We start from the raw sequence: 15,318 nt of genomic DNA on the forward strand, positions 1-15,318 counted from the left end.
TAGATTAATTGCTCAGAGTCCCCCAGTATGTGGTTCTTTGGCAAGCCAATTTGCCTGGGTATAGAGTGTCCCTGCTAGTTTGAACAGCTTTGATGGCAGTTGATAAAGAAAAGTTGCCAATGGTGAAGAAGACTGGTTTCTAGGCTGAGGGTCTTTCTGCTGATCGTGCTCTACTAGTTAATGTACGCTACCACAGACATCAGTTCAAATTAAAACGGATTTGGTTTAAATCTAATGCTGGAATGCTAATCAGCACAGCTAGCAGCTCAAAGCCCCTTTTTGCTGATGTCCCAATTTTGAGCCTCTTGGATCCACAAACATTGGGCTGAGCTGCTTAGGTACAATGGGATACAGAGTAAAGGCGGCTATTTGGATTTTAAATCCTAGCCAATTCACTCTCAGTGTTTGCCTAGGTCTATATTTAAAGCACCAGAACTTTAAACTTAGAGACTAAACAATGAATCAGAGCCATTGAAAAATGACTTGCATAGAAACACAGTAAAAAAACTCCAATGTTTATGTCATTGATAACTGGAAAATATTCTTGAGATACGCTATTTACAATTCTGTGGAAGCACTATTTGGCTACAAAATGAAGCTTACAGACCAAACAAAAGGTCTGTGCACTATTAGTGCCCAGTGATGTGGCTTCAAGAAATTGTCTCTCTAATCTTTTAGAAATGTTGCATTCTTAATTAAGAAGTCTGCTTTCCCTATTGCTCAATGTCTCTGTAGTTACAATGAAACAGGAGTTTTTCAAGGTATTTCAGACCTGTCATATTTCAAAGGATTCTGCACTTGATAGACTGAGAGGATCAACACTAATAAAATAAAGGTAAGTACATTAAAATATGATAATCCGCAATTAGATCTAACAGATGAGGAAAGGGAGCTGCAGTATAACACTCACACCAGTATTTAAAAAATTGACATGCATTATATCCTTAACACAAAGATGAAGAGGGAAAATTTGGACAGCATGCCATGGGCTTAGGAGAGGGGCTTCTATAAGAGCTCTTCATGTGCCATTCACCATTGTTTGAAGATCTCGGCTCACTTGCCATGATCCTAAATAGCCTTGTAAAGGAATTCACTCACTGCAGGAGCATCTCCTCACGGCCAGGTGTGGCATAGAAGCTGTCTTCCACTCAGGTGCCCCCTGGTGACAGTCACGCCTTCACTGCGATGGTCTCTCTTCAGTAACTTGGGTCACCAGCCAGGTCACAATTTAGTCCACCTCTTCTGTGGGAACAGAACACCCACACAAAAACAGTCCAATGTCCTCATCAGAGGATCTTTGGCCCCAACTCTAGGCCTCTGTTCCTCAGACCCTTGCCACAGGGCTTTCTAGTGTCCTTGTCCCTTTTTCCAGACTTATGCCACCTTGCCAGTGGCAAGTAGGAGAACCCAGGCCCTCCAACTGCCGTGGGTTCCACCCCAGGGACCTTCTAACCAGCAACCAAGGTTGGTGCAGTCCCACTCCCCACTGCAGTCTCCCTGGGCTCGTTCCTACCCAGACTGTCTCAGGCTCTCTTCCCTGCAGTTTCCCCAGGTTGACACTTCTTTCAGGATTAGAATCCCTCAACTTATTTGTCCTCTCCTTCCCCCGGGCTTCGTCCTCCCCACCTCTCTGTTGCCAAAAAGTGACTGCAGACACTCTCCCTGCAGCTCCTTTCTGCTATGAATTTACTCTTTACAATAACTAGCCTGCTCCTACCCAGATGGGTTTCATGCCCCAGGTAAGCATTGCTCTCCCTTCAGGTGCAGCCAGGTAACACAACTGGTCTCACAGGTCCACATTAACCCATTCAGGGCCTGAGTGGGGTGTACACCTATCATTGGCCTGTATTCTAAATTTATGCTGGAAGTTGCCCAGAGTAATCTTTAATGAGCCAGTGCTGCATAACGTACACATTCTCAGGCATCCTGTAATGTAAACCACATATGTAGCACTGGGAATAGCATTCATAATCTTTGGCTCCCAAAGCGCAGGCCTATGCCACGTAACGTAGCTTCTTTAGGTTGTGACACACAAGACTTCCCGTCCAATATGCAGTGTTTAAAAGCTTTGACAGCAGGATTGAAAAACAAAACTCGTGCCTTACCTGATAATTTTCTCCAAGTCTCCAACTCCACCCGAGATGCAATAGATGTATCCTTTCTCCCCTCCACGTAGTTTGGGGAGCACAACCAGACAAATTTGGGGCTCAGCCATGCTTCTTTAGATCTTTTCTTGAATACACCCAGAGCTATAACACTAAATAAATAAATGTTGGTGTTTTTGATTTCACAGAGCAGAGCATTTGAAGATCTATCCAGCATTCCATCAGCAATGCAAGCTGAACAGAAAATATGCACGTGGGCCAAACCTGCACATTAGAAAAAAAATCATTAAGTAATGCAAATCTCTCTCCAGCGTATGCCTGGCAGACATTCCTACTTTGTGATTTAAAGCAGTAGCTACACAGATGGAGGGGATTCCGCAGGCTGAACTCTTCCTGAGGTGCTGCTTAGGTCTCTTCACCTAATCGTCTCCCTTAGCAGCTATTTGGGAGCCTGCCTAACATATCCACAGAGGTTTCTCAGAAATGCAACACCCAGACCCCATACCAAAAGATCATTTAGAAACTTAATGCCATCCGCCCCTCTTAAGAATAAATTACAATACTTGGACTTTGAAATACAGAAGGTTTAGACCTGCCCACTCACTGCTGAGGGAAGCAGAAGGATCTGGCAATGGTCTAAGATGACCCAAGATTAAATGGTTGGCATGTTTCTGCCTCTCAATCTGACTAGATACAAAGTAACCACAGTGGGGTTGGCAGACATGAGTAAGCTGTAGGAGTGGCGAGTGATGCACTAATAAGAGATGTGACTAAAATGGAAAAGCAGAAAATACAGCAGTCAATGGAAAAACAAAGTAAAGCAAAGAATATCAACCAAAGATTTCACATAGTACTGTACAGATAGCACAGAGCAGAGTGGAAGGGCAATGCAGAATTATCAATTAAAGACCTTTGGCTCTAGAGTTAGTCATTCACTTTTATGCAAAAGAGTCAATCTATTGAGACTCAACCTGGAGTCAAAAACACTATTTATGTAATGTCAATCATCTTAAATTACTGGGTGTTTTTTATTTTCAGTTTATCACTGGGATGTGGCTGAGTAACTTCTGATCACATAGTTGTGTGATCTGTTTCAGGGTCATAAGGAATGCCCCACATACACATGGGAAGAGTCCATTTTTAAAATATCAGATGTAGCAAAGAACTTGAAACATGGATATTTTCTAAAGTCATTTGTTTTCTACAAATTACCTCCCACAAGGTTTAGCAAAAAGAGGCGTTAGAAAAAAAATCATTAAAATAAGAAGCAAGCCTTGTAAATCCTCAGGAGCCTGCATAGAATGTGAAGTTCAGGAAGACACAGATCTTGCACCACAGTTCCAGCAGTGGAGAGCCTGGCCTTCTCCGGTACGGCTGGGGAATGACTGGCAGATACTGCACCTGGATGCAACGTGGGCTTCTCCCAAGCAGTAGACGCATTGATGTTCATCACTGAAAGAGAAGGAACATGGGCAGCAGGCACAGATTTTAAAGCCTGGGGTCTTCAGCATAGTCCGCATGGGTGTGTGTGGGGGGGGGTACTGGGGGAAAAAACAAAAAACCACTAATTACTATAAAAAAAAGCTTAAAACTATAAAAATTGCAAAATTCTAAAACTAGGTACAATAATTTTTAAAAAGGTGAGTCACAAACTAGGACACTGAAAGTTCTGATCCGAACCATGCGGTGGTGAGACGGAACTGGAGACGCAGGCAGCCCATCCCATCCTTTATCACCTCAGATGAAACCATGAGGCGATCCAGGGCGCATGCGCAGACCATACTTTCAAATTCTCCAGCTCAGGATGCATTGTGCACAATTGTAAAACCCTCAGTGGAACACAACAGGGACCATCACTCAAAGAAATTTTGTTTACTGGCTGGTTAACTTGTTTCATTATAAAGTAAGAACTCTGCATGGAAAAGAATCAGGCTTTTTTCTATAACACTACAAGAATGGTATGAGTATGAGAACAAACAGTTTACATAAGTTCTATCCTTGTAAAAATACTCAATCTTTTTTAAAAACAATCAGTAAGGAAGGTAAACTTAAAGGAACAATAGTCTGACATCCTATGAAAGAATATTTAAAAAATGTTTCTTATTTTTTCTTCTAAATATTTTAGATGTTCTTGGTAGCTGAAGCAGCAAGAAAACAAAGAGCTTCATTATTCTGGATTTTGAAAGGTTCATAAAAGAACAGGCATTGAAGTATCTTCAGAAAGTATGTATGTATCTACCTAGTGGCTGGTTTTCCCCTCTTTTTGTATTTAAAATTGTAGGATCATGCATTGGTACAGTACATTGATCTGTTTCAGGGAAAAAGTCTGAAGTTCTCAGTTGCCCTGGTCCCAATCAAAATTAAAAACTCTGATACAAGGATCATCTCTGGATTTGTACTATATCTTTCTACAACACATAGCACAGAGAGCCCCAGTTCTGAGTATGGCCTCTTGCTGCTACTGAAATACATGGCTAATGTGATGCAGCTGTGGCACAAGTGCCAACTTCCAACTCTGATGATGAACCAGATTCATCTGACCAAGGAAGTGTAGCTCCTGTTGGTGCCAGGGTCCGGAAATGATGGCATTGGTGAAATCACTGCTGGCTTGCCTTTCAGCAACACTGTACAAGGTACTAGAGTGCCCAGAGATGCCCATGGTACCAGGTGCTGAACTCCAGTAGTCTGCAAATCCTCATGAATGATTATCCAAAGTAGGTTAAAATGATTCTTGATTCACCAGCAATGCTGGTACTGAAACTTGGCAGATTGCATGCCAGGGCATATGGCCTCAGAGGTTGAATGCATTGGGAAAGTCTCTTGCTGTTGCTGAGCTAACGAAAATGGCATGGCTGAGCCAAATGGTTTCACCTTAGAGGTTGAGGTTCAACAAGGCAGATACAAAGGCCAGAGTCAGCTACCCTGTCTGAGGTGCTATCTGTCAGCATCGAATGCACTCTACCCTCCTTTCCAGCATGTTTGCTGGACTTCAGTGCTGGGGACCCCAATGTTCTGGACGCTGTGTTCTTTGATGCCGTCTTCCGGTGCCTCTTCGGTACTGGAAAAGATTGATGTTGAGCCTCTGCCAAGACCGGAGGAGTGCTCCTACTAAACGTAAACATGCTCAGTGCATGCCCCACACAAGGAGGCTCTGAGGATGGCATAGGGTTGCCTCCATCAGAAAGTGTTTCAGCATGATCTTTGTCCTTTTTAATTCTTGGCTTAAAGTTCCTGCAGATTTAGCACCTGTCCCAGATCTGAGTTTCTCCTAGGAACCCAGAGTGTATCATTAACCAGCACTGGCTTCTTGCCTCCATTGCAAGGCTTTAAGTCTGGAGTCTGAGGCATGCCCCGGCACCAGTACCCAAACAGCGGAAACTGAAGAGTACACAAAGTACTCCAGTAAAAGAAAACCTAATATTAAAAATATCCTCATACTCAACTATCAACTAATAACACTAAGAACAAGGTAAAACTTGCAGCAGTAAGGTAGAATGTTCCAACAACAGTCCTGGGTAGTAAACATGAACTAAAGGGGGTTGGCTCTGCCCTTTAAACCATCACACACAAGCATGAGGCAGCAGAGGTTGCATGTGCCACCATCAGGTACTGCAGACAGAAAAGTCTCCGATGCTAGTGCACTGGGCACACACACACCTGAAGTGGAATGGATATATACAATCACTCAAAGAAGAAGCAGTCATACAAAGAAGTAGTACATCAGGAAAAATGAATGAGAAAAAAAATCATACTATGAACAGGAGCTTTTAAATACCCTGTTCTATCTACAATATTGCAGAAGAAAAAATGTGTGAATGTCAAGAATGCTGATAAACTAGAGTATTTAGATTAAACATTTATTTTTTCATATAGTCACAAAATCTTCACAAAAGTACTGAAACTCAAAAAGGAACTAGACTTGAATCAAATACAGAGATGAAATATACAAGACAAATGAGCAGGCAAACTAAAAGGTCTTGAAAGTATTTTACTTCAGATTGAAAAATGAACAGTTCAACTGTTCTGTTTAAATAAAGATTTGCAAGATATACAGTATTTTATGAATACAATGCTGGTCATTTGAGGCAATGTAAAATACACCTCAATTTTTCCTTCATGCTTCTTTTCTCTTTTAGAAAGATACTGTTTACCAAAAAGAAACTTGCAGTCCTGGAAAAGCTATTTTCCATTAAATTTATGAAAACCATAAATTGAGGCAATCCTAAAATTCCCAACGGAATCAAGATTATCTTCCCGCTACCACCACCTTAAAATTATCACATGCTTATTGGAACACTAATATCTGCACCCTAAGAGTTCATCTGCTTTCAACAATGAGGGTGATTCTTTTTAAAAACACTTCAGTGTGGTAAATGCAATACAGATCTTTGCAAGTATTAAGTGTTTGGAACAGTTTTGCTAATAGCAGCTAACAATACTGGATTAATATAATTTATAAATAATTGTTCCCTAAGCGGTGAACATAAATCTACACATTCACAATAATCTAAAACAAAATAAATACTGTGATTATGCATAATGTGGTACAACGTGTACTAGTTTCTATGAACAAAAGCGCAACACCTTTTTAATAAAAAATTATCTGATCAGAATAAAAATGTGAATCTAAAATTTAAAACATTGTCAAATTAACATCACTTTTTAAGCTCTTAATGTTTGTATGAGTAAGTGTTATGAATTTCCATCTTTTGGAATATATATTTTCCTTGTTGAAGTAAAACACCAATATGTTGTTGAAAATGTTTATTTCAGTGATGACATTAGTTTGGGTCTTGTTTTAGCATTATTTTATTTAAAAAAAGTCATTGCACTGATCACTGCCCATCAAAGGTCAGGTTGGTCTGCAATGTTTTGTATACGTATATAAAAAAAGTAGTTCTAAAAGCCAACAGTACTTTTTATAAAAACATCATCTCCAAGACAGCTGCATTGAATGCATGCAGATATGCTGAACACAAACACTTTCCTCTTTAAAGAAAAAAAATGTTAAAGTAAATGCCACTTAACATTCTATCATTAAAGTGCCCCCAACTTATTTTCCAAAGTATATATGTGAATGTAATCATACATTTAATTTGCTTTCATGGCATTACATTTATTGCAACCAAAATTTAAAGTGTAACTGAACTAGACAGTGTTAAAACTTTTGATTAAAGGTAACAAATTCAATGAAGTAGCACTAGGAGGCTATGAAAGGTTTGGGTCTTTAAGGCAATACAAGCTATATTTCTATTATTTGAAGACTAATTTTTATTAGTGTCAATATAAAAATGCATAAAAGGGGAATGAGAAAAATATTTTAATAGGAAAATTTACTTATAGCTTTAACAGTTATTCTCTCCCCCATGAGTTTAGCAAAAATGTATTTAAAAAAAAAAAAGACAAAAAAGTGACTTTGAGGGGATAAAAAGCACAAACAAAAGGCGTGGGATTGGAGCAGCCCAAGAATGCAAACATTTGTAACAAATGGAGTTGGCTTTTACTGCAACAAAAAGGACAAAAATCCTGAAGTGGCTTTTTTTCTTTAAAAATGAGAGACTGCTGGTGGGGTGGTGGGAAGAGGATGACAGACAAACTGAAAACCCCCCACTGCCTAAGACAATGGAACTCTAGAAAATAAGGTGAAGGTTATTTGTCAGAGTTGACCAAAAGGTCAGTGTTTACACAAAAGGACATGTACACTTTATACAAATGAGACTTCATTTGCCACCATAAACCTTTTTCTTTCTAGAGGAATAACTTCTGAAGATCATAAATGTTCTATTAAATCATTTCAATGTGAAGGAAAAGCAATTCTGAGCAATATAACTAGTAGTGTCTTTATATAGATGTTAAGATGACAATTCAGATTATTTTCCAAACTAATCCTGAGAAAAATTCTGTTTACAATTTAAACAGTAATGTTATGTAAAAAGTATTAACAAATCCACTATTACAAATGTCAATTTTCCTATATGGTCATCTATATATATATACACACACACACACAATAAAATGGTATATGCAAAAATAATAAAAAATCATGCACAAATTACTTTTTCATCTTTAAAGGCTGGATTTCCCTCAAAATACAATTTTTCACCCTTTTTTTTTTTTTTTTTTCCTTTTTTTGTGTTTTGTTTGTAATCTGCCAAACACACTGAATACTACCTCTACAGTTCAGCATGAGCTGATGGGAGATAAATTTATTTTACATTCAAGATTTTATATGCTAAATGACCCTGTTGTAGCATATGACATCAAATGATCAGCCTTTTTTCCTCTTTTTGCAGTGATCAATCTTCATGATCCATTCCGTGGCGAGCTGGGAAAAAAAATGCAGTTGCTAATCAATGTCTGAACAGTCTGAAGCTCCACAAGAGATCCAAGGAGTCACTGTCAAACTATCCTGTAGCATGAGATCATTGCACACAGAAGAACAGTCATAAAATAGGCAACTATCTACAAAGGTCAGAAAGGGGCACGTCTCTCTTGTGTTTCCTCTTTTTGACAGTGAAACACTGATGTGATTTGCTGCCTTGATGCTGTTTGTTTGTCCCAGAGGTACCGTGGTTTGAGTTTGTTGGACCCGGGAAGCCTTTGCTGGAAGAAGAGCGAAATAACCTTGCTGATCCATGCTGTAAAAGAAAAAGGACATGGTAATCAACATTAGAGTAGAGTAAATAGAATATGGCTGTTACAACACTTGTATTACTGGTTAAAAAAATGAAAACACTACAACTTCAAGAGGCAGTGCATTTGAAAAGAGCTTGACATGAAAGGAAGAAGCATGTCTGTGCTTAGCCCGCAGCACAAGAAGTTCTCTTTCACTTCAGCAACCTCAGAAGAGACACAAACAAGATGCTGGGCTCCGCCCTTAAATAATACAATTAAAAGAGAGACAGAATTACATAACTTAATTCAAGGTACAAAGTAAAGTATTAGTCCTGTGTTTTAAAAAGGATAAGACTGGTTTTACTTGTGTGCTACATGCAAGCCAGAATGGTAACAGTTGCACTACACCTTACTAAAACAGATTCAGAGTCAAGAAAAAGGGAGAGATGAGGAACACCCAATGGTATTTCTTGCACAAGGAGAGGGCAACATTCACCCACATCACAGGAAGTGCTTTATGGTGCACCCTTTGAGATACATAGGGCCTAGTTTGCAAAGTGTCTAATTTACTATTCGCTGGAAATCTTTAACAGATGTCTGTAAAAATATTTATATCTAAATAAGTAGAAAAATAGTTCTGAAACTCCACCATTCAGGAATAAAGTTCCAGACTGTTTTTAATATTTAAGCTGTTCTAACTATATTCCTGTAAAAAATGACACGTCACCATAAACTGAAGTTGTGCAAATCGAACACTGCTTTGAAATCATGATTTTCCAGACTACTATATTATCAAAGGACTACTGTTTAACAAGAGGGACTTATTAGACTTTTGGTGTTTGAGATTGGTCAGTCAAATTATTTTTTATCATAATTCTTTGGGGGAGGTGGGGGTGAGAGGAGTTTGATCTTTATGCTAAATTAATTAAATATGCATTTCTCCAATAAAAACTGAAACTCAATTTGGGAGGCAGGTCTTAAATTTGAATATAAATCCTTATAATACAGCTAAAAGCAGGTGATGAGCCTGACATGTCAGGCTCATTTTCTCTGGGGGTAATCGCACAACTGTATTTGTACAATACCTCACAAGGAAAACAGCCCTCTTACTCTATTGTGGTTTAAAAGTAGAAATGAACATCAGCAGGAAAAAAAAGAAAGGCTCCACATTTTCACCACAAGCTGTCCTTTCCATAAGGCTTTTATACTTTCAGGATAACTGATATCATTAAAGTAATTAAAACGTTTAAGATTTCTTTTAAACATTTCACAAACCTGAGATTTGTTTGTGCTGTTGGATGAATTAGCTGTTTGGCTGCCTTGCCTTTTCCCACTGGACTGGGAGGATTCCAGTGCTATTTCTTGTGACCCCACTCTGTTTGTAGTAGATTGATGGCAACTCAACTGTTTAGAGGTTTTGCATGGTGTTCCGTCAGAATCCTTCATGCAAATATAGATATTAGTAAATTTATATTTTTAAAATAAAACTAAAGTGGACAAAATTGAGGAGATAAACATACTGGTCCTGCTAAATATTAATTCTCTTAATCCAGGACTCTAAAAACAACCAACAAATGGGTGCTGGCTTGCAAATACATTGATGCATGGCTGATTCCATGAGATCTTTACATTAGTATATCAAACCAGATTAAAGAAATAAAAATGAAGAGTCTATTCAAACAAAGTGTTTATCAGGCATTTTTGAAATTTTTCTTACATCATATTTATTTCTACCTATCTCTTTTGAAACACAGGTATTTTACAGATGAAAAGGAGGCAAAAGAATGTGATTGTACTCCTATCAGGGAGAGCACTTTTCATACAAATATAGAGGTACATTATGCCAGTTATGTGTTTTCTAGCAAAACAATTCATTAGAATAAATAGGAATTATATGAAGAGCTTCCCCTTACACAAACCTGAGATATGTAATAAATGATTGGTTATGCCTATATTGCTACACTGTGTACCTATACAAAAAGAGAAAAAAAATCTAATCAAATTTCAAACAAAAACTTTTAATACTTACTACATCACTAGAGCTGGACAATGTAGAAGATGAAGACGACAATGGACCTGATGAAGAATTTGAAGAATGTTTACTGAGTGTTTCTGAAGTTTTACTTCTAGATTTTCCCAGTGCTTCACTCACTTCAGAGAGATTATTGTTACACTTGTCCAGCTGCTGAGTATCTACTATCAAAGTTACTCCATTACCTGGAATAAAAGAGTAAATGGAAGAAAGAGTATTAATTTCTATTAAGCGCTGCATTTTGTAAGAATAGCACAGCATTTCCTCAGGAGTCCCACTGAAGTCAATTAACTGCACATATGAGTAAGAGCTTCAGGACTGGACCCATACTCAAAATGTGATGTGATGAAAAACTGACACCAACTATGCATAGCCCAACTACATGAAAGTTCAAAAGGGAAAAAGACATTTCTGTGGTCTATCAATTACCTCTCCTTGTCTTGGACAGGATTGTTTTGGGATAGATTTTCAAGAGTGCTCAGCTATCTATGAGTCTAAATAAAATGACCTGTTTTATAAAGTGCTCATCACCCAACAGCTCCCATTTTCCCCTCAGTGGGATCCCTTGGGTACTCAACAGTCCAAAAAATCTGGCTTCTTTATTGGGGTTCCTAATGGGAATTACTGGGTGCAGCGCTCTTCTGAAAATCCTGGGTGTTTTTGTGAAAAGTGGTAAAATATGGAGCAAGAGTAGAGGGAGAATCAGTCATGTCAAAACAGGGTAGATTGAGTTAAGGCAATTGTCACTGTTGTATAAAACTAAACTGTTCCTGTTTCTTACATATAGACAGAAGCCACTTCTTTAGTCATATTTAGACCTATGCCCTTTAACTGATCTGGGTCAAAGGCAGCAAAAAATGTTTACATTGCCGACCATGCAAAAAGCTTGCAAAGCAAGCATCACACTGGGTAGCCAAATCTTACCATTGCATGAAGACTCAGTCCTACTCTGCATTCCCCAATGCTTAGATATCCACTCTCTGTATGAGGCCACTTCTTGCGTTACTCTAATTATTCTACCTAATATACTGTGAAAGAAAACAAAAACAAAGCACGAATTAGTTTTAAATACACAGGAATATATGTAACTAATAGTTTGACTTGACATTTAAACTTTTACCTTTCAGTTTCATTGTTGGGATAATATTTAGCTATTGGTGATACAGCATGGCTCAAAACAACATATGCATAATCAAAGGCCTGTTTCACTTGCATGGCACCATATGAACTCCTCCCAACATCATTACCTTAAAAATAAATACATAGATAATCCATTAATTCTATGCAATGCTTACTGACTTTGAAATACTGGAGTAAGAGCTCACAGAAAAATGAGCTTTTAGAAAAAAGGATTTGCTTTCTTTGAAATCCTGACCCACCTTAAATCATATCTTGTGGGGGATAAAATTCAAACATTAATGAACTGAGAAAAATACACAAAGGAATCTAAAAGCCCAGAAGTAACTGGATTCTATGATACAAGTAGATGTCAAAATTGGAAAATCCACACACAATGTGAAAAAGAAAGCACATACTATATAAAGCATACATACACCTATTTTTATGTCATCTTCCACGTGAGGTTTCAGATAAATAAGCCTTTGTAATAGCAATGATCACCCTTTAGTCACTGTCAATTATACCAAAAACTGAACCCTATTAATGGAAAATCAGTGTGGTAACAATACACAGTGAAATCACTAGGTATTTGGGTCACTTTAACTCATGCATAGTGTCCTGTTGGTTCTATAGAGATGACAGGCTAACCCCTATTTCTGGAATGCTTTGTAAATAAAATGAGCATTTTCTCTTGGAATTCATAAACACAGTCTTCAAAAACTGAATGAGGATTTTTAAAAAAAATAGTTAAAGAAATTACTTTTCCTGTTTGACTCCTTTGGGTTAAATTTTTGACAATAGTCAGTATGCCATATTTGACATTTTGCATATTAAGCTATGATACCTGGCTGTAGTGGATCTTCAATATATAGCATTGATGGTCTATAGCCATCCAGCATACTCTTTTGCACTTCATCTTTAGCCACATATGAACCACCATCCTTTATTCGGATTCCAGTCTTCAGGTAATTGAAGTGACGTCCATATAATTCAAAAAATTCTATTAAAAGGACACCATAGTTGGCACTGCGGATGCAGGCATCTTCCCTGGGATGTAGCTATTAAACAAGGAAAAATAAATTTGGTTTTCTCGTCTTAAAGATTCCAGACTTCAAATGTTTTTTATATTCCTATCTATATACAATTATGTCTCTTGACTAAAGTATTTAATAGTTGACAGTATCAAAGCATTTTACAGCATCCTTGTGAGGCAAGCAAGCATTCCCCAAATTTTACAAATGCAGAAACTATGTGAATTTCCAAGGCAACCAGAAAAGTTTGTGTCAGAGCATGGATTACAACTCCGGAGTTCAATTCCCAGACCTGTGCTTGGAACACAGGCATAATTTAGCCTGGCCAGCTGTCTAAACATGGGCCGTGCACTATTGTGTATAGATTCTGAAGTACAAGTAACTGGCTGAAGCTGCCTTTTAGAATATGTAAAAACTTAAGTGGATATCAATGCATTTTACTGATCACAAAAATTCCATTAGTCACCAAAAGGGAGATCTGGGTTGAGGGTAACTAAATGTTCTTAAAACGATATGTGCTTGCTCAGCTCATTTGCTTAATACCCAGAATATTCTTTTAGTTGACCACTATTTCACAGCTGCTGGGAAAATGCCTGATCATCAAGCTATTCTACTACTATGAATATATGAAAATATATTTACTATTAAAGCATATTATTTGTTCAAAGTTAAAACATATATGGAAAAACGAGACCGTGATATACTGTATTAACTGTTCCAAATTTCTGCACTACTTCTCAGAAGTACCATAATATTGCTATACAGATATTTATGCATTATATAATTAGCGCAAATTTATTTTATCACAATTAGCTGAATCCTCTAGAAATTAATATCACAGGTGATCCCATGTAATTGTGTTTGGGATAACTAACCAAAGACAACGGAAACAAAACTGTGTGTCACATGCTATATATTTTCTATAATGAGTAAGTATAACCCAAAATGAACAGGTATTATAAAGATATCTGTAGCTAAATGTTAACCTGATTATGTAGCCTGTTCTAATTAAATAAAAAAGTGATAAAACTTATGGAGGTAAGCCTAGTTTACCATAAATGATATATCTGATACAGATATACCAAAGTGCTTCTATCTGTGGGTGTGAAATCAAATGTTAAAGTCTTGAAGATGTTTTCTTTAGTTTCAATCTGATTAAAAGTATTTGGGCTATAGGAAATTGAAGATACATCATCACCATCACCACCGCAATATAAGAACACATCTTCCCAGGATTGAAAAATGGGAGGAATGAATAGGAAATTAAATCATAACAGAAGGGGGAGATTATTATTTTAATAAAAGGAATATAGAAGCAACTTAGAAAAGCAATACTATATTGCCATTTTGGGATTCTGGGACATTATAATATTCCTCTACTCAAAGCATTAAAATGCCACCTGAAACCTCTAGATAACACTATGCAAGCATTAGTACAAGATTATCTTAGATACCTGCATATTTTATGTACAGCTGACAAATGCACAAGTCGTGTACAGAGAAGACAAGATAGAGGAAAGGAAGAGAAAAGGACAAGAGAATAAATCCTGCAAATACTTTTTAAGTATTTACAATTAATACTTTTATTAGATCTTGGGGGTTTTAACATGGACAAACCACTTGTGCTTTACTCATGGCTGTGATATGGTCAAAACCTCTTAATGGAATACAGATTTAGTATGCATTATTGGTGGGCACAGTAGTCTTTATTCCTTAGGAGTTTTCATCTAATTTAAAGCATAAATCTGCATGAACCACAGACTGATTCAGGTTCATAGTTATCAAGGATGTTAAACCACTGAAGACAATTTTTCCCCTCTCCATGTAATTTGTTTTGGGTTGTAGTGAGATATATGGTTAGCCTTTGATGGATGTTAATGAAATTTATGGTTGCATTCCATACCAAAAAAACCCGACATCTGAACTGTCTCCCTTTTGAGTCTTCTTGAGAGAGAAATGAAATGGTCAACACTTAAGCTACCCTCTCACTCTTAGGGTATGTCTATGCTGCACACTCCTTACGGCGGTGTGTAGAGTACATACACTGCATGCCCCCCTAGCATGGGTATAAACAGCAGGGTAGACTGTGAGGCACTGCTTAAGTGAGTAGCATATACACACGCCAGAACCTTAGGGTTTATAGCCCATACGATTCTCTATATGCCCAAGCAGCACCTCCCATGGCCACACTGCTATTTTTAGCAGCATAGTGTCCCACTGTCTCTCCACTGCTGGAGTCTTTCTCCATCACAGTGAAAGACTCCAGGAGCAGGGAAAGGATCCGTCAGCTCCCTGCAACAGGGACAGACTCCAGCAGGGTGGATCTGTCGGAGTCTTCCCCTGCTTGCAGCTAAAGACTCCGGCAGCAGAGAGAGGCTCTGGCAGCTCCCTACTTCTAAACTGAGCAAATTTAATC

The 15,318-nt window shown here is 37.9% G+C and overlaps 1 protein-coding gene and 1 long non-coding RNA gene across 4 annotated transcripts in view; one reads left to right on the forward strand and one right to left on the reverse strand.

Moving 5' to 3' along the window:
- The first annotated feature begins 4,230 nt into the window (after positions 1-4,230).
- LOC120384771 lies at positions 4,231-10,719 on the forward strand. The gene is made up of 3 exons (XR_005589097.1): positions 4,231-4,332; positions 8,399-8,764; positions 10,475-10,719. It is a non-coding gene; the product is annotated as an uncharacterized LOC120384771 (long non-coding RNA).
- Positions 5,949-15,318, reverse strand: part of TENT4B (terminal nucleotidyltransferase 4B) — a 52,767-nt gene continuing 43,397 nt past the window's right edge. Inside the window, exons 7-12 of one of the 3 annotated variants that reach the window (XM_039503820.1) lie at positions 12,716-12,929; positions 11,873-11,999; positions 11,677-11,780; positions 10,873-10,937; positions 10,750-10,796; positions 5,949-8,743 (exon numbers count right to left, since the gene is read on the reverse strand). In XM_039503820.1, the coding sequence (XP_039359754.1) occupies positions 8,452-8,743; positions 10,750-10,796; positions 10,873-10,937; positions 11,677-11,780; positions 11,873-11,999; positions 12,716-12,929 (849 nt within the window). In that variant the 3' untranslated portion in view covers positions 5,949-8,451. Of the gene's footprint in view, positions 8,744-9,995; positions 10,161-10,749; positions 10,938-11,676; positions 11,781-11,872; positions 12,000-12,715; positions 12,930-15,318 lie in introns of those variants that run through there. The other 2 variants (XM_039503819.1, XM_039503821.1) reach the window with 2 other exon arrangements.

Source organism: Mauremys reevesii, linkage group 16 (genome assembly GCF_016161935.1).
Source record: "Mauremys reevesii isolate NIE-2019 linkage group 16, ASM1616193v1, whole genome shotgun sequence".
In the NCBI taxonomy this organism is placed as follows: domain Eukaryota; kingdom Metazoa; phylum Chordata; order Testudines; family Geoemydidae; genus Mauremys; species Mauremys reevesii.